Raw genomic sequence first — 27,424 nt, forward strand, 5'->3', positions numbered from 1 at the left:
AGAGGGTGAAACGTGATCTACTAGAGCCACTCTCCGATAATGCCGAATGATTCCAAGCCGGTCAATCCAAAAGTGACTCGCGAGACTCCATCAAGTCGTGGGAAGACCACGCGGATAACGATTAAAAAAGAGGGGACCCCCCTCTCCAGCCCAAAGTGGGAACGCCGGGAGCGCAGAACAGCCAGCCATTCGATTGCGGGGCAGAGAGAGAGGATGTGTGTGTGTCCTTGTCGATAACCCGTAGGATTAGATTGGGTTTCTCTCTTTTTGTTTATCTGATAGACTATAAACGTTGTAACTTTGACTATACTGGATCAAGCCATGCCAGAGACACAAACGGGCATGGAGGCTTTCCCACCCTTGCTCGTCTGTAAGCGCGTGAGAGAGTATTACTGTAAGTGTAAGTGTGTGTGGAGCTGCCGAGACGTGCGTGTGAGCGAGAAGGCGCGCGATCCTGCAGCAGCACCAAGGCAAGTATGCGAATAGCAGCTGCAGGACAAGAGGGACAACTGGCGGCGGTGAAGGAGGAATAGCTCAACACGAATCTGCCTTGTTGTAGTAAAACATAGAGAGCTTTTGGTTCTAGACGATGCCGAAGCCCTGTTATGAGGCAATGTAGCTGTAATGCAATGTCTCTCTCCCTAACCCCAAAAGGATGGATGCCCAACAGGGAGCTGCGGTCGAGACAATGGGAAACAGAAGAGAAACTAGCTGTTACCGCACGCTTCCGAGGAAAGCGACTGATGGACGACTCTGTTTCTGGCCCGACCCGGTGTCGGTCGGCAGAATATGGAGGGGGCGGACCTAATGTGACCATTTCAGGTACCCAAGGTGTGTCGTTCGTGTAAGTGACCGACCATCCCTCGGTTTAGTATAAACATGATGCACAACCACTCTCTTGTCACTCTCTTTCTTCCCTCTTCAGTTTTGAATACACGCTCAATCACTACACACAAAGCTTGAAACAATCTTCCAATTCACTCTGCTTCCTTCCAAGACCCAAGTCTTTCATCATCAGTTGCTCTACCCAGCTATCATCTAGACCAAACACACAACCAAGATGGCTGCCGCTTCTGTCATGATCCCCATCTCCGCCATCAACGGCACCCTGCCTCCCAGCGCTCTGGTCCAGCACTCTCCCCGCCACGGCCGCAGCCGGGCCGCCAGCATCAAGGGCAAGAACCGCTACAATGTCCTGGAGAACCGGGACGGCGCCATTATCAAGGCCGTGGCCTTTGTCATGAAGCGTGCCATTCGCCAGAGCGAGCTCGACGCCGAGAGCGGGGATGATGATGAAGAGACCGACGAGGACGAGGAGACGGACCGTCTCGTCTCCTCGGACGACGGTTGGGTCATGCTCCCGGATCTGGTACGTACAAAAACAAAAGCTTTGATACCTTGATAGAAAAAGGCCCTTCTGTTTTCAGTATATTCTGACTCTTTGGCACCTATAAACAGCTCCAGCACTCGCGCATCACTGACCTCCGCGTCACTGTTTCCGACATTCAACGCATCGGCGCCAACGCCACCAAGGCCCGCTTCGAGCTCCGGCAGCAGAAGCAGCAAGCCGGCGAAGACGCCGCATCCTCTTTCCAGATCCGCGACACCCACAAGCGGCGGGACAGCGTGCAGGCGCCGCCCATTATCGTCGAGGGCGAGCCCCTCTCGGCCGACGCCGAGGATCTCCCCGAGTACGTCGTCTACGAGACCTCGTACGAGGCTTACCCGCACATTGTAGCCTCCGACGGCATCCAGCGGGCCGCTGGCGCCTCGTACATATCCTTTTCCCCAATTGTTGCTGGCGCCGCCGCCAGCGACGCCGACGTCGGCATCTGGGTCCACTTGCGCACGGCGCTCGAGGCCGAGCCGGCCCTTGTCTGGCAGCGGACCGCCTCGGGTGCCGTAGTCACGGCCAACGAGGTAGTGCCCAAGTCCCTCTGGAAGCGGGCTGTGGCGCGCCGCCAGGACATTGGCCTCCTCTTTGAGGACGGCGAGGTCCGCAAGGAGGTGCCCGAGGCCCTTCGTGGCAAGGGATCCAAGGGCAAGGCCAAGAAGGGCAAGGGCTCCTTCAAGAGCCGAGGAGGTGAGGAGGCCTCGGACAGCGCCAGCGACGAGTAAAACAATACTCTCGCCGCCGCTGTGTCCCCAATTTTTGAGAGGGGGGTGGTCTCCTAGAGACAATTAACAAACTAAACACCATGATAACCGATACCCCCAAATTTTTTTCACTTCATTTACTCTCTCAAAAACACCATTATTAGCTTTAGATACATAGATTGAGTAAATGTACATTAATCCCGCCTCCTCAACATGGGCGGGATCTTTCTGGCCCCCCTCAAATAATTGTCTCCTTGCCCCGTGCAATTCTCAAGTATCATAAAAGTGAGCATTTGGGCCAGACTATCTGTACTGATATGCGCTTTGTCTCGAATGCAGATTTCCTCGCGACGAGCTCGGCTCGGTATGGAGCTGCGATATCCATCATGCATGTGGAGGATGAGCAGATATTCATGGATAAAATCAAGCTGGGGATTCCAGCGACGATATCCTAATAAAGTAAGTTTTTCAAGTCCATCAATTGTCCTCCAGAAGCATTCAAATAAGTTCTTCAGATGTTTCCCTTGAGGCACGTCGGCGCAGTTTTGGTACGACATCGGCGAATGCTTCCCGCAGCTCTGGGGAGGACCTCCACTCATTCAGCTCCTCCGTCATGCGGCGTATCTCTTCTTCCTCAGTTTTTTGCTTTGCGTACTCGATCTGCTTTTGATCGTTGGCCCATTTGCCGTAGGCCTCATCTTGGTGTTCCAAATCGCCGTCCTGGATCAGGCCGTGCACCGGTTCTGCTGGTCGCAAGAAGCCCCGCGCATCGGCTTCGATGATGGAGCGAATCATGATCTGGCCCATTCTGATATAGGCTGCGGATGTAGGGTGCATACCGTCCCAGGCGAGATCCGTGTCTTGAATGCCATCGGGGCCAGTCATGTCGGCAAGAACAACGGGTTTGCCCTCGCTCTTGAAGATCTTGTACAAGCGTTGCATTTGCTGATTGACAATGGCCACGTCCGCCGAGCCGTTGAACCGCTCCGTTTCAGTGGTGGGCAGCAGCGTTCCCATGACTACTGTCGCTCGCGGCGAGGCAGTGAGAAGGTAATCTACAAGAGAATAGTAGCGCTTGTAGAAGTTGGGAATGTCCCAATGCTGGAAGCAGTCGTTGGAGCCCACATTCACCAAGTAAAGATTGGGCTTGGTCCGGGGAACAACATCGAGAGCATGACGATGCATCTGACCTGTGCGGGCGCCGGGGTATGCCTCAATATCATTGTCCAACATACTTCCAATGCGCTGCGTGCCCACAAAGTTGACGGGATTTCCTATGGCAGTGAGATGCTCTCGGATCGGCCGGCGGAAGCCATTGTTGTCGAAGCTCTCATCTCCTCGGGTCGTCGAGGCGCCAATAGCCATGATGCGCAGTGGTATACCGTTGGCCAGCGGCGATTCATATCCCGGGCGTTTGTACCCTTGTCCGATGGGGATCAAGGTGGCGCTACTCTGGGGCGCCGTGGCGTTGTGAAGGGTGCCATTGGTGCCGTGTATTTTGCTGAAGGTGCCGCTCGAATTCGACCATGCAGTGACGTCCTCCTTTTCTGTCAAAGAGACGGCTACAAGAAATCAGCTGTTAGCAGAGCACACCCAAGGCAGATGCATATACTCTTTTGTATAAAGAAAAAAAAAAAAGCTCGAAGCCAGCTTACCTGTAAGTATTAAGAAAACTATGAATGTGCCAAACAAAAACTTCTTTCGCGCTACAAGAGCGGAAACGTAAGGCATCGAGGACAAGCGGTCGCCGATCTTCTCCATGATGTCTATCGGGGGGTATATTGGAGAAAGACACGGGTATTATGCAAGGAAATAGCACGCACGCCAGCAAGAATCGAGAGGAAAGAGAAATTGTATGCAAAAAAGGACAAATATGGACAAGAGAGAAAACAAAAAGAGAAAAGACGACCAAGCTACCAAAGATTTGGTAAGATGGGAGGAGGATAGAGCAGAAACAACCGTTCCACCACACTAGATGACGCGCTTACGATGGAGACAGCGAGACAGAAAAGCAAGGAGGATATCTAACCTTCTTGCGTGGCCGGAATTGATGCCTCAGCTGTCATGTAGGTACAAGACAGAAACGTGTGTATGTAGTTTTAGGAAGGAGAATTGAAGCGGCCGATCGGTTCCCTTTTTACCTTTACACTCTTTTTTTCCTGTCTCCTGCAAGCCGACTAGGCCCGGGCTGGCGACTCGATTAGAAGACGCTCAATGGTGCGCATGTTTCCGAACCTCCGTCTCCGAGCAGTAAGCGGTCCCTTTCCATCGGGTCGGTCAGTCAGTCAATCAGTCAGTCAGGGGTTAGGTCTTGCTAATAATTCATGGCCAAATGGCGCGGGTGGAGGATCACGGAGATGGATTGCTTCGTGGAATCTCTTTGGATGTGCCAGGTGGAATGGTTGATTGTCTTCCAAGAAATTTGACCCCAAACCAACGTGCTAAGAACTGCCAAGGCGGCACAATCGGCATTTGGGAGGTACACATAGGGGCTGGTTTGGTCATTGGTTGGCGCATCTGGGGGCAATGGGGGGCAACTGGCTGCTGGGAACTGAGTCGATCGCTGTTCAATTCCGCGTTTAGCAGAAGAAAATAATGATGGGCAAAGACCAAGCCTCGTGATTCCGATTCCCAAGGGTACGAAGATGGTTGTGTGTCTCTGCGCATATGTATTGTGAGATGGAGTGTTTGGCCGTGGTATCCAGTCTTCTGGAACAGCAGGGGAAAAAAGGTAGTTGCCGTTTACAGGTACAGGAGCTTGCAGTAGAGTACTAAAACGATGTCATTGGAAGACTTTCCCCTCCCCCTCAATGCCCTGCGGCTCCCCAGAAAAGAAGAGTCATAGAAGTTTGCACTGACGAGACCAATGTATCTACAGCCAAGTTACCACGTAGCGCCCTCTCCCCCAGCTCGTCCATGTGGGTGTCTCGCCGTCCTCGGCTGGAACGAAGAAGTACGGCCCCAGAAGCAGATCGGGCAGCCTGGTCCGCTTCCAACCCTGCTCAGACAAAGAAAGATCAGATGGGTTGAACAAAAAGTCAATTAGGAGGAGCTGCTGTTCTATTGTCTGGCTGGCGGTATCCTAGTGGGCTGTAGCCCTGCGGCTCCGACGCGCGGTTTCAGTGGTAAGGTTGCGGGGGAGAACCTCCTGAAGAGACCTTGGAGCCCCCTAAGCATACCTTACCTACTAGTTCGAGGTAGGCAAGAGGCCAGGGCCCCGCCCGATACTTTAACTCCCCAGATTAAACGAGTCTCTTGAAGTCTCGCCTCCTACTCTATTTTCCAACCCCTTTCGCCAATTCTAGAAGATTTATTAATATTCACATGTGGACCTACGCAAAAGCCTCCCCCCCCAAACCATTACACATGATCCTCGTGCCATCACAAATTAACAAAAAAGATCAGTCCTATGTCAGCTTGTACCAGCTGAATGTCTTATGCGCAATATATTACGCTGTCGTCACAGAGGTAGCCAAGGGCTTCCTTCCGATCGCGTGGTGGCCCAATCATATCTGCCTCGATTCGCCAACGGATCTCCGGCACAACAGAGGATGAAGACATGCATATTGAACCACTTGGCAGGGCGTATATACACGCGTCACGCAGCCAAACGAGATAAACGCACAGTAACTGCACGGAAAATGCGGAATTAATTGCAATCTGCTGCGACTGGAGAAAATTTACTTATTCATTTCTTCCGATTACTCAGGCAAAGAGTCTATATTTTACATTTCTCTCCGCGTGGCCCAGTGAGTGTGCAGGCAAGACAAACCTACGATACTGCATGTACAATCGCCTCATTGACCCCGAGGCTTAGTTGTTCCTTTCTGCATCTGCCGCGTGCCCGGCCGGGCCACTGGACGAGTAGTCGGACGTGACGAATGCTCGATCGACTTCAATCAGACCTTCGGCGCAATACTGCAAGGTCTCGGCAACGTCATGACACGTCCGCAGACTCGCCTTCTCGTCCATCAGAATGTCGTACTCTACCCATACGCCGTCTCCGCAGTGGTACGCCGTGACGTTTTTGAATCCTAGCACGACGGGCGAGAATCGGTAGGCTAGATACATGAGCTTTTGGTATGTCCGCTCCGATGCGGCTTCTCCCGAGAGTCTCGTGACATTTTCGAAACACGTGTGACCCCAGTCGTAGATGATGAACAAGGACAAAAGACCAGCACCCGCAGGCTGTTATCACGTATCAGCGGCACTCTCAAGAGGGTTGCGGCAGTGTTGGAGATAGGTACTTACGTCGAGCCACCACACGTTGGCCTTTTCTCCGATAAAGGGAAACAGAAGCGAAAGCGTGTTGAAGAATACATCGGTCTTGCAGTCCTGCCAAAGTGCCTGAACTTGGGTCGTCTTGATCGGATAACACCCCAGACCAATGATTCCCTTGAGCACAATAGTCGCAACCATGGCACCTATGGCTGTATATGGGAGCTTCTCTGGTTCTCCTTTCAAGGGCGCAAGCTTCTCAACCGACTCCTTCAATATTTGCATAAAGGAGATGACCATTATGATAGAGAAAACCAGAATGCCAATGGGCTCGAGTCGACGGCGGCCAACGGGGAATTTCTTCTTCAAGGCCCCAAGGCGCCAGCTGACGAGCTTGTTCGTTGACCAGATAATCATGGTGCACAAGAGGTCCAGAGCCGAATCCACGAGTGAAGCCACCAGAGACAACGAGCCAGTCGATGCTACAGCCACTATCTTTCCAGCAAGCAACAGGATATTGGCGATGACATTGATGTTGATAGCCCACTTGGCCTTCTTGGCCGCACTGGCACGTTTTGCCTTTTCATCGTCGGGCAGAAACTCGGCAATGTTTCCTTCCATGTTTTGCAGACCGCCGCGCCGCTCTAGATCTCCGTCGTGATCCGGGTCCGGGTCCATGGATTCCAACACATCATCGGCAACGGCCATGACCACGGCGTCGACTTCTAGCCAGTCATTGAGTCTCTCGTTCTGTTGCTCGTAGAATGATCGAACATTCTTTTTCTTGATATCCTTTAGTTCTGCCTCGCTCCGGCGGTACCTTTCCAGGCCGTAGCGATCGATATTGTGGAACAGCGCATTCTTGAGATCTTCCCGCCGTCGGTCATCCATGGCGGTCCGGGCCACATCCTGGAAACGGAAGACACGAGGCCGTGGACGGCCAGACGAGCTTGTACCATGCTGACTTGGACCCCTTTCCAGGTCGCGAGGGTGACGCTGCTTGGTTGCGTCGGAGCCGTTCTCATACGGCCTGTCTCGACCGGTGGCTTTGGACTGGCCATTGCCGACAAAAACTCGACGTTTTCCAACCATGATTTTTCTAATTTGGCCTGCAGTAACCAAAATCTATAGGGAAAATCAAGAACAAACGGTCTTGAAAATCGACTAGACTGTTTGTGGTGTATGCCGAAGTTCACAGCAACTATTATTATCGTGTGAGTTGAAAGAGTGAGTGACGTAATTTCGATGTTGCCAAGCGAGCGCGTTCCTGGGATTCTTGGCGTCCGTCTGGGGTAGATACGCAGCAGCGGATTGGATCCCGACAACTGTTTAATGCAGCCAACCCGGGAAGTACCAATAAAAGGAAACCCGTTTGGTCTATTGCAAAGAAAGTAAATAACTTGATGTTTTCTCTGAATATTTGTAGAACTGCAAAAATTGACGCTCGACCCGTGTTTGCTGAAAGGAACGAAAAGAAAACTTGGACGCGACAGCAAAAGGACCCGTTACACGTGGATTCGAAACTGCGCGTCATTGAATGCCAACGAAACCCCCCATGTTATTAGTTAGCTGACCACGGTCCCGGCAAACACGGATCACACGGCACCGGAAACCATCGCCTTAATCTCTCAGGCTCTTTCTCTCTTTTGTCATTTCGTTACCAAACCCACATACTACGTTCTCTTGAGTCTCCTGCTGCGTGATTTCATGTAGCGGGAATCAGAACACTTGATTTCAATGTTTGCTTGTATATAACAAAGTCATCCCCTGTCCCTGCTTTTCTTCTCTTCACTATCATTGGAGAAGATGCTTGAAGCAAAATTCTTTAGCGGCAAGCGCTACAGGCAGGCCACTGTAGCGAAGCGCAGCAAATGACCAGCCGAAATACTCCGTAGTTTAAATCAAGTTCAACACACCAAAACGAGACTGATGCGACTCAATCGCGGGACAAAGAAGCTTTTCTGACATGGTGCCCCCCAAAAGGAACGGACACTAAAGAAAAGCTTGGCCATATTCGCGCAATGATTCAACCATCACATTTGGAATAATGCGAAAAATTGGGTCAGTTGAGAGACACTGCCAGCACAACTCGCTGTCTTGCCAGCTTTTACAACCAATTATTGCAGCTTTAGGCCTGCGCTGCTCACTGCCATTGGCTCGCCGGGACCACTATAATTCAAGATACGACCCTGGCCGGCCAACTGCGCAATTCCCACCTACAAATGGGTCGCGTCTCAAGGTGAAAAGACCCGCACAGGTCAGCACCGAGAGCACCTTTTTGTTTCCTACTTCCAGTCATTTGGCATTAAGGACAGGTACCGCTCCAAGATTCTTCCCTGTTACCTGAGCATTGGTTTCCATGATCGATGAGAGTGTCGCTTTGCGTCAGAACTCCGTTTTTCTCGAATCTGAACTCTTAGGCTGTGGAACACATCGGGAAAACATGTGAAGCTCGGAACCCGGGCAGTTTTCAAGCAGCCTGATGTGGTCCGCATGTCTCACTGCTACATAGTAGTACCGAAGCAATCGTCTCTAAAAAACCACGCCCAAGACGAACAAATAAAGAATACTCCATCAATATATACTTGTGTATATGGGCAAGCTTCTTACTCTGGATTCAGAGCTTCTCTCGTCCATCTTCATTTCTGACTCTTCGAGCTCCTCAGAGGCACAACATTGGCAACATGCCCATCTCATATCAAAACCCTGACAAGTTCATTCAGATGCGAGACAATCTCATGTCATAGCTGCCTCGCGGTAGGATTCAAAAATCGATTAATGAATATATGTAGCGATTCGCCTTGCTTCCAATGACAAGGTTCTCCATGTGCAATACTATCGAATTAGAATCGCTCCAACATGTGTCCATCTACTCTTGCCAAAATTGCTTATACTAGAATTCATGTTGAAGATGACTCCCATATGGTCCTCGGTCAATGCCTTGCCTGCATTGTTCCAATCTTCAAACATCCCCTGAAGATGATGGAGATTCACGACGTGAGGATTACAGCCGCGGCCGTTGAGAATATCGTAAAAGATACTCAACAACCGGTTCCCGAGCGCCTGCTGCGATAAAGCCAGCACATTTTTTGCGCGCGCCCCAAGAAGAAGAAAATTGATTCAAGGATGAATATACCATCTGAGTATACTGGGTATGCGTTTGTACGGATTATGACCAAAGTCCATACATGAGCGTGACATAGGCCCAGGTTTGGAGCCGAAAATGGCGAGTCTGGACAGAACTTGATCGACAAAGGGGCAGTTAGCAGGCGTTAGAGTAAGCCTAGAAGACCGCGACCCGATATGAAGGAATCAACTCCGAGGTAGACTCTTCTTGCTTGGTACCATGCAGTCCATATGTGCAGTCACTAGACTGTCACCAGACGGCTTGGACGACAAGTGAGGTGCATCATTTTCTCCCATCGTCTAATTGATCATGGCCGGAAGAGATCGACTAGCGCTACAATTCGATATTCATGTCGCTGAAATGTTCTCTAGTCGCATAATCCTTAGTTTGAAGGTACCGTCCCTGAAGATTCTCTTGCTAGAATCATCATCCTATCTAACCTTTCATTTCCATTCGCATTTGTGACACCGTAATTCAAATTTTCTCTGAAAATGTACATAGTCTCTCATGAAATATCAAAGAGAAGCTGACTAGGCAAAAATTCCTGTTGTGGAGTATAATCATGGATATAATTTTCATAAAGTATACACTGCTCAAGCGTACACGCTTTACTTGACTTGCAAGATTGTATGTGATCACGCCACCTGACAGAAATCTCATTAGCTTCCAGTTCAACGCTTACCATGTCGCATCATAGGAGCGGGAACCCTTCAGCGGAAGGAAAAGGTAAAGAAACCGCACGCCTGAACTCAAAATTCATGCAACGAACATGATCTAAACGCTCTAGGCCCCGACGAGGACGCGACTGAAAACAGGTTTGGTCCAACTAGTGATCTTCCTCTCGATGGCGAGCTTTTTTCTAGCTTCATCTACAGTCGTGTGGAGAAGTAGGGCGTCTCGACTCGGTTCGCTTCCGGCAAGTGAACCAAACTCTTGCCAACATTGGGTGTGCCCATTCCCGCCTTGCTGTCTGCCGTGTGCCCCCTCCAAGCGCAACGAAAGGGCATAACAGCCCCGTATTATAGGTCATCACGCCTCTTTCTCAAAGGTTTTCGGACTCTTCTTCCACCGCTCTCTTTGCGGTCCACGGTACTCGAAAACGGTTCACATTATTTCCTTCTTCAGATAGACAGACTGTCCAATCGGGCCGCAAATGCCGCCCGCTTTCCGGATCTTGTGTTTGAATGGGAGATTCGGTCTTGATCTGGGCTGTCCATGACATATGGACGCCATCTTACCCCGACGCCCTTCTTTTTATGGGATGAGCAGAGGAGTTTGTGGATCAAGTTCTTCTCGACGCTCTTCCGAAAGCTTCACTGGCTGGTCAGTGGAAATGAGCACATGTGTAAAACAGGTTTCCACCACTGGTGGTATCTGACCTAATTGGCTGCTCTGGAAACTCCGTGGTCATTGCATAGTTTGATTCGACTTGTTCAAACTCGAGTGATTCGATTTTATCTCAATGTCCATTTCGAGTAATAATAAAACCTCGAGGAAAAAACAAGTTTTATCCCTCATTCCATCTTGAGAAGATGGAAACAGATCAACGTTGTTTTTCGCTGGCGACTCATGTGAGGGCTGATAAAAAACATTACGACTTGGTAATGACCTTGAGTGTCTAAACCATAAGAAGATGAAAAACGCGCACAGTGCATACATATGTCTTCCTTTTGTTCTTGAAGTCATACCAGGAAATAATCACTTCCAACCCCAATCACTTTTCAAAGGCACAAAACAATGATCAAATAGGACAACAAGTCGAGCAGTTTCGAACAAAAACTACGAGAAGCGACAGTGTTTCTATTTTATGCACACTTGCAGGTCAATCCATCGAGGACTGTTAAGAAATCCTTGAAAAGACTCAGTCTCTTTGATGGAAGTGGACCTCTTGGCCACCATTCAGAACATTGAGAAGAGGCTATCTCACGGTGTTTTTCCAAGTGTAGATAAATGCCGGTATCATGGCAACTCATTCCGAACATGGCTGATGCATGTCCAACATTGGAAAGATTTCTCGAGATGAGCTGTGAACCCCATGTCCCCCAAAGCCTCCGTATGCCGTCTTTGTGTGTCAAGCATCAAGGGCAGTGGTCTTCATTCGCATGATAGAAGCCGAAAGGCAGAGCAAGTCGGGGGTCATGACAATTGCCACAGTTGATCCTGTTTTCCTCTTTTGCGATCCATTGTCGATAGAAGTGACGTAGAAATTTTTCTCAATACCAACCTTGGCGGACATTCTTGTGAGTCGTCAACTGATGCAGGCAGGACTCATTCAATGCATCAAACTTCAACGCGTTCGTATAGATGGTTCAAGTCACACCTGGAGCATTCAAGATGGTGATGCTAGTCTTGTCTAGGATGACAGCATTTGATGCGATGTGCGCATCCCGACTGGTTTCTTATATCTTGAAGAAACGCTCTTGATAGATTCGAATTGCTGTATGCTATCTACCTAGACTAACAAGCATGAGGCAGTGCCGTGACGGTCGATCGACGGACAGAGCCAAACATCATCGTGAACCAAAAAGTCGATCTCGCCGGTTCGTGTCTCCCACATGCACATTTTGCAAATCCAGCACGATCGATTTTTGCATACCCAAGATGTTACTTGCCCTGGCGCTCCTACGTGCATCGCGACCGATGTATTGCTTTCCAAGGTCAAGAGTTCTGAAGCCACGTGTACTGCAAGGGCAATCTTCATCGACCAAAACTCCCTACTCTAGTGCTTGTGACGTTGGTGACGCAACACGGCGATCCGCGAATCCCATTCGATCGCGCATCTTTGGAACGGGCACGCTTGTCGCTCCATCGCGCTGCGTTGCTATTCACCAGCTTTGCACGATTGATCAGTTAGACCCACACGCATCGTGTTATGCACACATCATCCATACATTGATCGCAGTCCACATCTACATCTGCAGTCGTATGGCGTCGAGATAGACTCACATCCCAGGTGCGTATACTTACTGGCCATGATCTGATTTCAAATCAAGTCCAGTCAAATCTCATGCGCAACGTACAGGACTGAGATCGCATTTTCGATCCGTGGGCAATCATGCACGTCAGCATCAACGCGGGTAAGCAACAGCCCGTTGCCCAAATGATGACGGTGATGACAATGATGCGATAGATTCTGCATAGCTTCGAGAATATTCCACACGGCAGATCACACAAACCTGTGAGGCAGAATCGTCGCCTACTCGGCTGTAGCACAACAGGAAGAATCATCTCCGACTCGGTAGGCCATCTGAAGCATCTAAAACATTTTTTCATGGAGACACATTGACTCCTTTACGGCATGAATATTGATTTTCTTTTTGCATTGTGGTGAGGTATCTACTAGCAGCCATATAACAATAGCAACCTGGATATAGGCTTTCTAGAACGTGTATGATAGACCAAAATAAGGAGCGGAAATCCCGGTATTATGTGGTATGCCATTGCTTATTACGCGCATAGCCCTTAACGGGTTCTCTGTCGATGATGCAACACTCCATGAACATTGTGCCCGTGGCCTTGATGCGTCGTCGTTGGTACGCGGTAGTCTTGCATAAAATTCCTGGGAACGACCGGTCATGCCGGCAGGCAAAATTGCCTCACAGCCCGTTTATCAAACAGGCATTTCTCGAGAACGAGTCATGCGTTGACTGATTGTATTGTTACCATCCTGGAAAGCCGGAAGCAAGGAGAATTTTGCCCAATCGGTAGACTCGCAAAGCCCTGAATTGACTTGTCAGATGAACCATCGGAGAATTTGAGAGGGGGCATTCGGCAACGAAGCCGGGACCAGAATTCCATTCATGCAAGCGGTAGACGCCTAATGCATGACACGGGTTTGTTTTTCTCTTGAGGAGTTGGGCAAGACTTTTCCAGAGTGCGGCGTGAGATGATGGGTCCATGCTTTACCGGGCCGCCTCTGTCGTTCATGCAAAATCGTCGCAGATTGACCAGCTAGGCAGGATCGAGGGGGTGGGAAACGGCGAATGATTCGCAGCTCTCTCAGCTCAGCGCGGGCGCCGAGACGTCATTCCACCCTGATAACCGGCACAGGTTGCGCCCAACTATGACAGGCAGCGCAGATATCAGATGAACTTGCAACTCCAAAATGCCATGACGGGATGCGGACCGAGACGTTGGCGGACCTTGACCACTAACAACAATCACTGTTGCGGCCGCCAGCGTAGAGAGCCCACGGTCCATTTGGCAGATCGTCGTCGTCTCCAGACCTTGAAGAATAGCCCGATGTTCGAGCGGGTCTGCCAAATATAGCGCCAACTACTATCGAGTTTAGATGGACTGATCAACCTGAATGGATACATGAGCTTGATGCCCATCTCACAAGGCGTGTTCTAACTTCTTCTTCTTCCCCAGAGCCCATTTTATTTTTCTAAGCGAGGTGCGCAGGGCCCCCAGTCTTGCCCAAACCGTAGCGAATGGCAAGGGTTAAAGGCATGAACACCCAGGTAGACAGGGGCCTTCGCAGATCACACGGGAACCCAGCATATTCCAACGGGGAGGCTCCACACCAAGTTCCATAACTAAATTGAAATCTTCCGTCGAGCCCTGGGCTTAGGACGTGCATAGTGCCCGCAGTACACGGGGGAACAGAAGAAGCAAAGAATCCTGAGATGGGGACGGACCACACCCCCAGCGTCAATCTGTCTCTGTCCATTTGTGTCGTCGTCGTTCGCTTTCGTTTTCTCAGGTACTTCTTACCGCCAATCACTGACTTGCCAATCTGGCCCACGGCCGAAGCTTCAACTTTCGGTCAATTCTTCTTTCGACGACGTGAGACGTCTGGGCAGGGGACCGCCACCGAGGCTGAAAGAGGAGAGTTGGCCCTGCAGCGGCGGCTGTAGTAATATGGCCATGATATATTGTGGATATCTGTAACATCGCACCTCATCTCCGAGCCCGTGTTTCTGTCTGTTTCGTTTGCTTGTCCACCCGCGACACTGCGTTGGTCATCTCCAGTAACGGTGGTTTACTGGCCGCAGGCGTCACGCCGTCGTCATCATCATTCTCCTCCTCATCACCCATCGAAATCACCACCGTTACGGATTGAGAGAAGAATGAATACCACGTTCCTTCAAATCAGTCTCGCTTACTGGGAGCCGCCTCGGTGACCTATCCGATATGCGAACACGAACGTTCAGGGAGCTAGTGATGTTTGCTCTGCAGTGATGAATAGCCTTTATGATGTAAGTCCGCTGAGTCATGTTGGAGATATCTCGTAAACCGACATGGACGCCTCTGAAGTTGCTATGTTAAATTCCCGCTCGTGCATGTATGTATACACGCCTCGACAACAAAATCCGGTATGCAAGAGCTTTCATCAAATTCAGTCGTCTGATCGACCCGATCACAAGGCGCAGAGGATCGGTCAAGACCGAACTTTTTCAACTTCCGGTATCAGACGCCTCCTTCGGGAAGATCAAATCGCCATGTAGGACTATTGACATAACCAAGATCCGGTGCAGATTGGGAGGTCAGTCCAGTCGCATGGAACAAAGGTGAATCCATCATAGTCTCCTGCTGTCAGTCTAGAGGTAGATCTCGACCGAAGTCCTGAGGTAGAACAAGATCCTGGGTGATATGTCAACTGCGCACACTGTGGCGCGAGCGATCCGAGTGTTTCTGCGTGTAACCTAAACCAAGGTGCCATACTCCAGTGACCAATATCACATGCATCACCAATGCCTTTGTACATACCCATGTATTAATACTATGTATTTCCCGCCGGGTCGTGCGCTATTCCGTACATCCTTGGCAACGTAGAGTAGTGCACTGAGCGGGTATCGGGAAATTTTGACCAGTGGTAAATGCAGAGGGCATACCTAGGGAGGCGGTGTCAATAAAAATGCCATGTGGTCAATTCGTGCCATGTAGCACTTGTCATCGGAAAGAGTGATAAATCTGGTCTGGTATTAACCAAGGAGCTGTCACAGACAAAGTATTTTCCTGGGTGGCTGGTTGTGGTGGGCAAAATCTTTGCTAAATTCTGGTCTCGCTTATTAGGTTTAGCCATTTATTGAAAGTGATTTGGGGTTGGGAAATGGTATCAGAGATATGCCACAGACATGATAAGCCTGCTTTGGTACGGATACAAATGATCAAATATGGGCAAATCCAGATATCGTCTTGCATTCAGAGAGTCTATATCTCTTGAGTTGCAGGACATGCAGTCTTCTAAGGCGAGTGAGTATACGATTGACCCGCACATAACTGTACACATCGGGTGCACACATGCAGGTAAATAGTGGTACAGAGTACCTACATTAGGTTAGTTTGGCAGCATAAAGCTAAATGGGCCCGCATCAGTGGGGGTTCGATCACATGCGGACGACTTTGGCCGAAAGCGCAAGTGGTCAGATCCTGTAGGTATTACAACAGGTGCTGACATATCCGCTTGGAATGATACTCCAAGTCTCCTGCTCAGCGGTCCGTTGACCAGGCTGTGAACGGTGAGAGGATCCCGGTGATGCTGTTACTTCCACATATAAGCGAGTATGCAACTCGAGGGCTGCCAGGAACGATGGGTACATTGTATGGGTTATGGTGGCAAACATGGCTAAAAGCAAGGGCAAATTGAATCCGTTTGACTGTTGTACTGGGAAACTTTGTGCGAAATGCTTGATAGCACCCAATTGGACACGACCGGATGTCCCAGTCCGACGAGTGCGATTGAGAAAAACTTTGCAAAACCGGTCTGGTGTTCAATGTGACTGCAAATATTAGCATGCTGCATATATACCGCGTTTTAATCTGTATTGGAGCCAAGCCGCCGCCGCCGCCTATTTACCTTGGTCTGGAGTTTCTGCTGAACCTGGAACGCCTGAGGCTGTCAAAGTTGTCAAGTTGTCAAATTTGGCAGGGCCCCTATTTGGGATACTGCCCGATGAAACGATACAACAGTGTCGGGTCGGGCCTGTTCGTGTCGTGTCGCATCGTGCTGTCACGGTGCTTTGAGGCTTCTCGTCGTAGTAGTAGTAGTAGTCGTAGTCGTCGATGTCGCTTGCTGGGTCCTCAATGCCGCCTCAGGCCTGAAGCGTCGAGGGCCACTGCGATGGACAGGGGCTACAGTACTATGGTACTACCAAGCAGCACGGATCAGCCCCTGGTCAGAAGACTTGGCTGCCCTTTTGAAGATCCCCTGGTGCACATCTTTGGCATGGGGTGGACATACCGGAGCCTATGATGGGCTCTAAAACTGCGTGCATGCTCGGATGGCTCTGCCGATGTCAGGATGGTATTGGCTATCCTATGCGATGCTGTTGTGCAACAGGCAGAACAGCCAGCCAGCGTCATATACTATGGCATCTTGGCGGGGCTACTGACGGCTAACAGAAGATGTGCACCAGGGGAGCTTGGGGGAAAAGGACAGAGGACAGCCAGGGCCGACGTAGAATGACTGGTGATCGATGTGTATGAGTGAGTGCGACTTGCGCAAGGCACTTCTTTCTTTGCTTTATTACCCCAGTGCCTGCCTGTCCCTCTGGGCACTGGGGGGGACTGGAGGCTGCTGACAACCGCCACCCCGGCACTCGCAAAGAAAGGTCAGCAACCCCAAAGGTGCCGGCCGAGATTATGAGAGAACACTGTAATCTGCTATGGCATCTGTCGTCCCTTCACCGTTACAGTGGTCCGCGGACGGGAACAAAGCGGCTAGGTAGACTGTCTGAATGAGCGAGCGACACATTGGGCTGGTAGGTAGCAGGCAGGCAGGCAGGCGGACGGACTTTGCAACTCTGCGCCTGACACTGTGACCGTCAGCCAGGGTGATGAATGTTCGAAGTTCGGGTTTCGGGCGGAGATCTGTCATCTCGGGTACCACTTACAGCAACCAGCTAATTGCTGGGTATCATCGGCGCTCCAGACATGCCCGGGTCGGCCTGTGGGCTACCTACGGAAAGACTGTCTTGAATTCGAGAAGATTGGCAGATTGGCGTGGATGAGCCTCAATTGCGGAGTACTGTAGGTCCCTGCTGCTGTCTTTTTGTCCTTGGTTCGTCGTCTTGGCAGCTTGGGTAGGCCCAAAAGGCTGGCAGAAAATAGAAATATTTCCATCACAAGCTCAAAGAAAGGAGGGAAAATGCACTGCAGTGGGACCCTGAACTGACGTCCATTTGATTTTACATTAATGTTCTTTTTTTATTTTTCCTCTTTTCTTTTGCCGCACTGCATCATTTGTTCTTTCCTCCCCAATGATCCCTCTGTACATGTAGAACCCCAGAGATTAATGTACCATGGCGCTAGAAACGGCAGCGAGTTGTTACATGCCCAAGTACATCTGTGCTGATCCACTCGCGGAATAGCACTCAGAGCACTCAAGTTGCAGTAGGCATGTACATTGGTACCTTTCCACCTACAGTGGTCCCGTTCGTTTGACATTGCCGCAGCTTTCACAGTACGATCATTTTTCTGCTTGGCCATGGACTCCTCTAGCTGGACAAGAGTCTTTTGTGTTGACAAAGGATTTGGTAAGTGAATCTGTCTTGGTTCCCCTTCATGCCAGACCTTCTCTGTCTCTCTTTCTACCACTTCCCCTTTGCCGTTGAGTCGCGTGGTGGAAGCTGCCACAAAGCTTGTGTGGGTCCACCCAGTCCCGCGAGCCGCGCGACGCGTCTTTAGGTGGGCGGACACGATACCTTACACAGACGATGTGATCCTACCCATCAATGCGAGCAATTACTCATCATGGGCACTCTCGAGAGTATACGACACTGCCGTCAGGTATGTAGAGGTTAGTTCTGGATGGCTCACCAGTTGGCAGTCAGAATTATATGTTTATATGCATGTAAGAGTATATGCAGCCTCAGGGTAAGCATCAATGCTGGTATCGTCCGTCGCCCCCCATTCCGCCACTCCGCACTTGCACTGGAAGCACTCGACCAGGTCTGTCAAGTGTCCACTTGGTTTACAAGACAAGCCAGATAGGCGTCAACACAGAGAGACGGACGGACAGACAGACAGACAGACAGACAGAAAGATTTGATGGGCAGACACACTCGAGCAGGGCACCCCTGAATGCCTTCATTCTTGGTTCCAAGCATCCCGGCTGGGCTGCTTGCATGCCTCGATCGACACCGAGTACATAGTACATGCTGCAACATGCACACTTCCAGGTTGTGTATCCAAAGTACTTTTTCACTCTGCCTTGTACGACCTTGGGTTGGTTGGGATCCAGTCAATCAGTGGACACCCCCCGCCAAGCAGACCATCGAGCGAGGGGGGCAGGCAACTCTTTGCTAACACCCACGTCCTAACTGGGCGATCAAGTAGTAGTATTCGTGATCTCTTTTCACCACTGTGCAGTGAATCGAATGCATGCATGTAGGTAAGGTGGGTGGATAGCTAGATACCTGGGCAAGTAGTACTACGCTACGAGTACATAGTGTACTGGGTTAAGGTATTTACCCCAGTCTCCATTCTAGTAGAGAATGACTGCTAACCGGCATGCAAGGTACCTAACTTACTCGGCCGGAAGGCTGTCAATTGATTGCCAACTTCTCTTTGTCTCCTCAAGGGCCATGTCAGGATTCGTCTTATATCTGGTTCTATCAAGCTTTTCTGGGCGTCATTTGATCTTGTCCCTGTCTGCCACACTGCTTAATGCGCAGTACCTAGGTGAGTGCACGCCTTGCTGGTATGATTCTTCATCTCGTTACCGTGATATTGTGCTATATATTACAAATCCATGACAATGGCCAAGTTTGGTTAATATATCCCAACATTAAATTCATTACCTTTTATCCTAGCATGTCATCTGACTTCCCTGATCGCCACTACCCGAAGAGCTTCCTGGCGCTAATCGTTACAGCAAGAGCACGGCATTGTCCCATGCTTTGAAGGCCGGACTATGACACATTGATCTGCCGACTGGAAACCCGGTAGAATAACTTCTCTCCTAGCCTCAAGGGGTCAAACCGGCTATGCAAGTAGACAGCTAGGGTGATGTGACAACGGCCCTCAGCCCTGTCGAACAGCACTTGCACCTTCACGGCTCACAAAGAACTTTTCATAATCAGACGATAAAGTAGGATCCAGGGAGAGCCCTGCGTAGGTACCTACACCGCAGCTGCTGTGCCTACAGGAAATACAGCTTGATTTCAATGGCAGAATATAATTACTGATCGCAGAAGATCCACATCCGAATTTGGTATTTCACTGACAAATAGAAGCTCCGAGATGTCTTCGTGCTGTGGAAGGAAAAGAAGACCGCTAGTACCGACATCAGTCCACACGGGAAACCTATTCCAACACGCAAACTCCGCAGAAAGCCAGCAATTTTTTATTTTTATTTTATTTTTCCCTTTGTCTTCCTCACTGTTTTGCTGAAGGTCAATTAACCTTGATGAAGTTTTCATCTAATGGCTGCGAATTTCCCCTCCCACTCTGCCTTGATTCTAGACGTGAACCACAAGTGCGCTCGGTAGGCGCTCCTTGGGTGATGTCGATTTAGGATCACCATGCTACCTTGTCATTTTCTGGGGAATAACCAGAGGGGGATCATGACCATCCAATAAGCCTGGAGGGCAAAAGAGCAATCAATCATGTTCCTGCCCTAAGCTTATGGCGGATGAAGTACCGCGACTCACTCTTACCGGAACCAAAGAATAACGGCTCCTGTCATAATCCCTTCCTCTCCACATAATGTTCGGACCCTGGCCTTGTCTGTTAACCTCGATCTATCTGGTGCAGACCTGAGCCCCATTTGCTCATGTACAGTGTGGGCGGACCAAGTACTCGACCGTGTCTACCTTTGAGCCAGATACTTGTCGGGGTTACTCGAGTCGTAGTCGTCTCCGGCACATGAACTGAGCATGGCCAGTGTCCTATTAGCGCTGTAACACCCCTGGCAACACAGTACTGAACTACGAACAGGCCCATCCTTATATGAACTCCCCTCATGCAGTACCAGCCACACCCACATCATCCAATATTATTTTTACTGTCTACCTCACCAATCGTCGCCTCCATCATTCTCATTTGCTTGATAATACCCTTTCAGATAAATTCGCCGCCCCGACCCTCCATTCTTTGTCCTCCTTAAGTTTGCGGCCTCCCGGCGCCAGTCAAATGCTAATATTTGGAACAATACTGACAACCAACTACTTCTACTCACTCTGTTGATAAACATACCTAACGAGGCTACCGCAGCGGTTTCCGGAACTTTGCGGATCGGTTGCAACTTGCGATTTTTGTGATATCGTCAACGCATAGCTAAAGAAAACAAGACGATCTAGGTGCTGGATATATCGTGGTCTCAAGATCGATACGGAAGCAACCCTCTTCAGCGATGCGATCTGGAACTTGGCTATCATAATTGTTATCGGAACTCGAAGGCGCTTGGCATTAATTTGTATCGATAAGCGCAACCTGGATACCATTGTGCGCAAGAAATACCGACTAGATCAAGTCTCTTGCCTGCCCAAGCGATCCAGTCAAGCTGCCATTACTACTAGCTTCCTAGAGGCGAGCAGCGCCAGTCGCGAAGCATATTCATAACGATCAAAACTCTGGGGAAGACTCTATTGAAGGGCGCTCCTAATATCGCATGTCGAACGCTGTCATCTAATTTATCTCTCCCGAGCTTGCTTTCGCTACATAGCCGCGCTTCACGGCATATACGCCTGGAGCCTCCAGCGAGAAGGAAACCAAGGAAGGACCAAGACCGACACCCTTACCGTTCTCGAAGTCAGCCATTTCCCATTCTTTTCGCGAAAAGATACACCAATAATTTTGACGAAAAAGAGGTCCATGTCGAAGTTGGTCTATTCCAGACAGGCACGGAAGGGAGGAACCTCTCGCGGAGAATAACGGATCACCACGTCTACTGTCCTTCCAGGATAATTCTGATTCGAGTGCAACAAAGCGGACACCCAGCACTCAATAACAGCCTGCGCCGGCACCAAGAACGATTCTGGAGAGCGGTCAGCACACGGCACTTCCTAGACCATGGCATACTATGACGAGCCTGTACCGTTGGGATGGCCTGGCGCCCCCGTTCCCAGCCCGTCCCATCAGCGCGATCCGTAAGTTACTTTTGGTAGGCACCGTATTGCAATTGCTAATCTTTGCCAATAATTCTAGCCCATTCCAACTCAATGTCTTACAGCACCCCAGAGAGGGCAAAGCAGCAACAGCTAAAGATAAAGGTGAGTGGATCTAGATCCTTGCCAACCTATTGGACTGTTGATTTGCAAGCTACTAACACGAAAGTATAGATCGCAAGCCACTTGATCCTCCACCGATTGTACAACTACAACTTGTTGCCGACCCCACTCCAAATGCCCGATACCGTGGTCTTCTCAGTGAGTACCTATCACAAGTTGTGAATGCGACAAAGTAGCTGATTCTTTGGAAGCGCCAGACTTTCCTTGGACCATGTGCATAGCGCGACTGGAGGATGCCGAAGAGGACAGCACAGGAGGGCGAACAAACCGCCAAAATGCGTCATCAGCTTCGTCATCTCTCATTGGCAACATAGCTTCCTCTGTACATAAGGCGAAAATCGGTGATGATGACGACAAGAGAGAAGTTGGAGTCCTGGTTTTTCCAAATTTGTCTGTGAGGAGCAAGGGCAGATACCGACTGCACTTCACCGCTTACATCATGGAAACCTCGCCGGATGGAAGTAAAGAGGAGTGGGTAGCCGTGGCACAAACCAGGTCAGACATATTCAGCGTCCTCGAAGGTCGAGCCTATCCGGGGCTGGCAGAGTCAACATCATTGACAAGAACATTGGCGGACCAAGGAATCAAATTGCGCTTACACAGAGAGTCGGCTGCACGGAGAACCAAAAACCACAATCATGCTTTTGCAGAGTCACACGATTCAAGAGGTAATGTGGGAGGGAAAAGGCAGCGCATTTCGGGAGATGCGTCAACGACGATGTCTGGTGCCCGCAGCAGACAGCCGACCGTTCCGAATCAGTATCATCGTGAGCCATCATTAGGGCAGACCCAGACGGCGAGCAACACCATGGGAATGGGGCAGCCCATATTGACGAGCCAGTCTACAGCATCTTTCAATTACGCGCCAACCTCGATGGCACAGGCCGAAACCTTGTTCACCTCGCATTACCCATACCACAGCATGGCAGGCCAGAGTACGACAGGTCAGAGCATGGCAGGTCAAGGCATCGTACCGAGCCAGAGCTCTGCCCTTGAATACCTGTATGGCGGACCCAGGTTTGATAGCCCGGAGATGGTAGCTTCACAGATGACGCCTGCAAGCCTCCCGAGCCTGCCACAGTTTGGACAAAATATCCCGGCCGATCTCCAGTTTGACCCATCAAGGTTCAAGTTCAATCAGTAGGAAAGGGGAGATCAGCAGCAGTACTAGAAGAATGGCCAGCCCTGTTGAATAGGATCTTCACATCACTTGTTTATTTTTCCTTTTGTTTGTTCCATCGTCCTTTTGTTTGCCTGTTAGCATTAGACCACCGATATCCATCATACCCGACAGCGCTTCCTTTTGTCATTTGATTTTCCGCATGGGAGTTGGCGGATTGAGGCTTTGGTTCAATGGATACAGAACATGTCCCCAGGCAGCAAGGGGAATCATCTAAAACGGATGGGTTGAGGTTATTTAGAGGGGAGGCGGTCATTGTCTCACAGACCAGGTCGGAAAATATATCGTAATCATAAGGCCCTCACGAAATGGAATGGATCAAATCAATGGCATTCCCATGGGCTCACACATAGTATAATAGAAATAAAAAGTCCCACGAAGAAATTTTATGATCATGGGAAGACTCATGGTGTCGGCTGAAGTATCTCGTAGTTACCTGGTAGGTCTTACGAGGTGCCCTGTGTATACTTCAGATGGGGGAATCCACATGTCTCACTAGACTGTGCTTCAGTCATCTTTGGCCTGTTCAATTATAGACTGGGGTTTTGGCTAAGGATTCGCACAGGGAAATATTTAAGCATAAAACTCTTCCCTCGTAGCTATAAACAAACTATATGTCTTGGATCGAGAGAATACTATGGCGCTATGTACGATAAAAGTCGCACCAGTGTTGGTGGGACAGGCACTCGCTGATGTCCTCGCAGCTCTGCGTGCAGTGGAGGAGGAGTGAGTGTATATGCCATATCCAAAGTGACTGGCTGTGCTGCTCTGTCCTACATGCTGCAGCTTCACGAAAGGACGCTGTCCAACCTTCAACGCAAGCGGCGGTACTCAAGATGGCAGGCGCATGGCAGGTTTGTTCAGGGAACGCTTGCAGTCGGCTCCCCGATTGGCGGCCCGTACCCTCCCCGGATGGATGAACCAGACCAGCAAGCTCTTTTATGCGCCCAGCGCCTCATTCGTCAAGAGCTTTGGTGACAGGCGAATGAAGCATGCTCCCCCCCTACGGAAAACGGCGCCTTTTCTGGAGCAGCGGTATCTGTCAGTACATCGGCTGCCGGGCAATCATGAGGACAGATAGTACAGCAGACTTCCGCGAGCCTACACTACCCATTGTGGAGAGAGATCACGAAGAGAGAGAAAATCTACGGAGTACCTAACCTGACCTAACGACTTTGCCTGCACTGATTTTCCCCAAACCCAACGCCCCCACCCAATACCCAAACATGTTGTCAACGTGGGTTTGACCCTGGTTGTGAGAGGGGTGGGAAACCGAACCGTGCTTGGCAGATCAAATCCTGACCGGGTAGCAAGAAAAGCCAATATGGGGGGAAGCTGCGGAAAGTTTTCCCCAGAGCGCAGAAACACCGTTACATGTCTTGAAGTAGCCTCCTGGATGGAAAATCTCCCGACGGCCTAGAGCATATATTGGGCCATCTGGCTTTGACTTGTAGTCGGAGTCCCCCATTGCTCGAGTGCGGTGGATGATGAACCTCTCAATCCAGACTGAACAATCTAGCATCGTAACCAGCCAAGATATTTCACCACGATGATTGGTTTGCATTGATATTAAGCAGTGTCTGGTTTGGGACTCGAAGGCACTAGATCCGGCCGCCGACTCGCAGCGGTACTCGCTTCCAGCACATCCGTAGATGACTCGGCATTGCCATTTTCACCACTTTCAATGTTACCGAGAGCATCTTATTTAGGTTGAACTATTGATATTCATACTAAGATTGGTATTGCGACGGGCATTGATGCTTCCGAGGTCTGGGGAGCTCACTTCTTGTTGAGTTTTCCCATTTTCTTTTCGTGGCAGGTTGTCACTACTGCGAGGGCGGCCAGAAGACTTCTCTAGGGACTTGAAGATGATATCAAACGTCGGTTTGTGGTATTGTATTGAATTCACGGCGATTTCAAGTTGGTCTATAGGCATAGTTATAATCGTATTTGATACTTTGCGATGTCTTGTTTTGTACAGCTCTCGCCTTACCACCTGGCAACTGTTTCAATTTCGCACGCACTCTAGAAACACCACTCAATCATTCATCCATTTCTAAAAACAGGTTCAAATCTTTTCTCGTTGTTACTGCAATCATAATACGAGTTCATTGAGACTTGTTCCTTGTCTAGAACAATTAGGCTCGTTCAAATGCTCGGGCTGACATATAGATGACTACAATGCACTGCCGACCAACAACGCGCACAGCCAGGAATCTATTTCGCACTGTTCCTTCTGAACATGATCATTGACTGTGCTCAAAAGAGGACACTACTCAAGTGGGCAATGTAACATGGCCGTCCAATTAGCTCGCACTGACCAGGTATGCGATATCTGGTAGCTCAACGGGCAGCCTGCCTTGTCGCATGTCGGGTGACGCTTTTACTTCTTCCAGAGCCACGAAAAAAAAAGAATTCTCCATTCACTCTAGTCGCACAAGACTACTGCTCAAAACCTGGTGAAAATCAACTCGCTTGTAGGCATCCATATCAAGCATTCCGCAGAGGGGCGATACCAAAGATGGACAGGGGTCCTGTCCGGGTCCTAGTACTCAAAGGGGAGAGAGGACGATCCTCTTTTTTCTTGTGCTATAAGCCAGGGGTTGGAGCTTTCCGCGAGCCGCCGTTACATGGCGCAAATTCGCTACCATTGAATAAATGACGACAAGACCCAATCAAGGCCACAGAATCTCGCTTCGCTCCTGTCATCTGGTCCTAAAGTCTGGAGGGCTTTCGCGCTTTTTTCTGTTCTTTTCTCCTAATGTCCCAAAGCGGTAGTGCACTTGCAGGAACCTGAAGGGAAAAAAAGAATTGTTGGCACTCACATCCACCCCGGCATTCTCTTTTTCATCAGACGATGGGTCACTCACTACCTTGACCCAACCTGGTGCTTGTCCTTGATAGAAGTACTATAGTACATGAAGACATGGTTTGATGGATACCATGATTCACTCCCGGTCGGGAACCGTCGATCATGTATGTAGCAGCCTTGTCACCATGGGCAAAGTATCTACTCTCTCGACATGCAGATGCTGGGGTATTTCGGAATGTTACCGATGTTATCCTCCCTTACCATGGCTAAATAGATACCTTTAACATGTAGAAGCTCTGCCATCCAGCTACTTTTATTTCTTCTGATCCAAGAACGGCCGATCCTGCATCCTGCGATCGAGGCCATTTCCCTGGGAATTGTCGGCCGAGACACCTATGCCCCGACATCTTGCATCTGCGTGAATTAGTTTTCATCTCCAAAGCCGCAACGTCGGGAAATTTGCGAGTACAGACCTGGTGATTTTTGTGAAAGACATAGAACGACCCATCATGATCCGGAAAGTGGCGTGTCGCCGGTTCCGAAGAACATCAAATCTCGGCTGCGACTCCATGTCGCATTTTGAAAGACAGGGAATTTTTGACCAGATTCTAGCTACACGCAGGCATGTGGGTAACCATTTTGATGGCCATACTTTATGGCCCGAAACTCAGATCTCTTCGGAGCATTTCTGAATTGTGACAATATAGTGCAGGTATCTATAAAAGATGCGTCTCTTGTTGGCGCCCACGTGCTTTTGTCTCAAGAATAGAGTAGACCGAAACCGCTTCAGTCCGCGAGAAGCACGCATGCATGAGCAGATAGGTACCTAGTGGGCAACGGCTTTCAACGGTTGTGATCAAATCTCGTCCGAGGAGAAAAGAAAGAAAAACATACATACTTAGGCGCAAGCGAGCCCGAAAAAGCCGTGGTACACTGCTGGATACGTACGTACGTACGTATGTTTGCGCGTGATAGATATTAGAGACTGCGTCAAGCGCGGTTCTCACCACACCCCCCACCGGTACCCAAAGGTCGCAAAGGTCGGTGTGACATTGTCAATCTTTGCGGCAAGTCAAATACCACGCAAAAATCGCCCCTCCCCTGGCCTGATCTTTGGTACTTGTCAGATCAGATGAAAAGGGAAACTGATGAAACGTACTTTGGTGCCCCAGGTAATCGAGCACTCAAGTCAAGGCCAGAAGAGCGAGATACTGCCTATAAAGAGCGGTGAGTAGGATCAAGCACTGAGCGCAAATGCTTGGACCAAATCTTGCCATGCCGCAAAAGGGTATACCTAGATAGTATTCCTGAAAAGGAACGTGCTGACGCTACGGAGAAATAAAGATAACGTTCTCTGTGAAGAAGGGATCAAGGGCCCTTAGTAGACGGGACTGCGGCTTTAGGTTCCAGCGCCTCACAGTAGGTCGACTTGGTTCTTGTGCCGCTACGGCGCGATCCCCGTTTGGTGTTTTGTGGAACTCGATGCGACCGTATGTCGGTTGCCCCATGCCCAATTCTGGTCGCCAAAGTTCAAAGAGGGTGTCCCTTTTTGGAAATTGATCATGTACAGCTGCCGGAAAAAGCTTCAACTAGAGATGTATTGGCGTTGATACCCAAGCAGGCGCGGAAAAAAGAAAAACTGGGCGGTGATGAACAAGCTACCAGCAGCAGCGGCTAGTTCTAGGTAGGGACCATTACAGAACTCTGCTATACCCAGATGCTACGGTTGACACCGGTGTGGCTTTAGAAATCTCCGACGCCAAGGTGAACATGCATACCAACAAAATGATCAGTTTCCCGTCTCGCGAGAGCAG

At 49.9% G+C, this 27,424-nt stretch overlaps 4 protein-coding genes across 4 annotated transcripts; 2 read left to right on the forward strand and 2 right to left on the reverse strand.

Annotated features, from left to right (window-relative positions):
- Positions 1 to 1,060: 1,060 nt before the first annotated feature.
- PFICI_09657 (uncharacterized protein) lies at positions 1,061 to 2,118 on the forward strand (the record flags this gene model as incomplete). Its single annotated transcript, XM_007838238.1, has 2 exons — positions 1,061 to 1,369; positions 1,459 to 2,118. 2 exons carry the CDS (start codon positions 1,061 to 1,063, stop codon positions 2,116 to 2,118), a joined length of 969 nt encoding a protein of 322 aa, XP_007836429.1.
- Positions 2,119 to 2,595: 477 nt separating this feature from the next.
- Positions 2,596 to 3,858, reverse strand: PFICI_09658 (uncharacterized protein; the record flags this gene model as incomplete). The annotated part of the gene is made up of 2 exons (XM_007838239.1): positions 2,596 to 3,659; positions 3,753 to 3,858. 2 exons carry the CDS (start codon positions 3,856 to 3,858, stop codon positions 2,596 to 2,598), a joined length of 1,170 nt encoding a protein of 389 aa, XP_007836430.1.
- A 2,052-nt stretch (positions 3,859 to 5,910) lies between these two features.
- Positions 5,911 to 7,407, reverse strand: PFICI_09659 (uncharacterized protein; the record flags this gene model as incomplete). Its single annotated transcript, XM_007838240.1, has 2 exons — positions 5,911 to 6,285; positions 6,349 to 7,407. 2 exons carry the CDS (start codon positions 7,405 to 7,407, stop codon positions 5,911 to 5,913), a joined length of 1,434 nt encoding a protein of 477 aa, XP_007836431.1.
- Positions 7,408 to 21,400: 13,993 nt separating this feature from the next.
- Positions 21,401 to 22,762, forward strand: PFICI_09660 (uncharacterized protein; the record flags this gene model as incomplete). The annotated part of the gene is made up of 4 exons (XM_007838241.1): positions 21,401 to 21,477; positions 21,536 to 21,600; positions 21,670 to 21,756; positions 21,810 to 22,762. 4 exons carry the CDS (start codon positions 21,401 to 21,403, stop codon positions 22,760 to 22,762), a joined length of 1,182 nt encoding a protein of 393 aa, XP_007836432.1.
- Between the last annotated feature and the right edge of the window lie 4,662 nt (positions 22,763 to 27,424).

Source organism: Pestalotiopsis fici (assembly GCF_000516985.1).
Source record: "Pestalotiopsis fici W106-1 unplaced genomic scaffold PFICI_Scf_7, whole genome shotgun sequence".
NCBI classification, from domain to species: Eukaryota; Fungi; Ascomycota; class Sordariomycetes; order Amphisphaeriales; family Sporocadaceae; genus Pestalotiopsis; species Pestalotiopsis fici.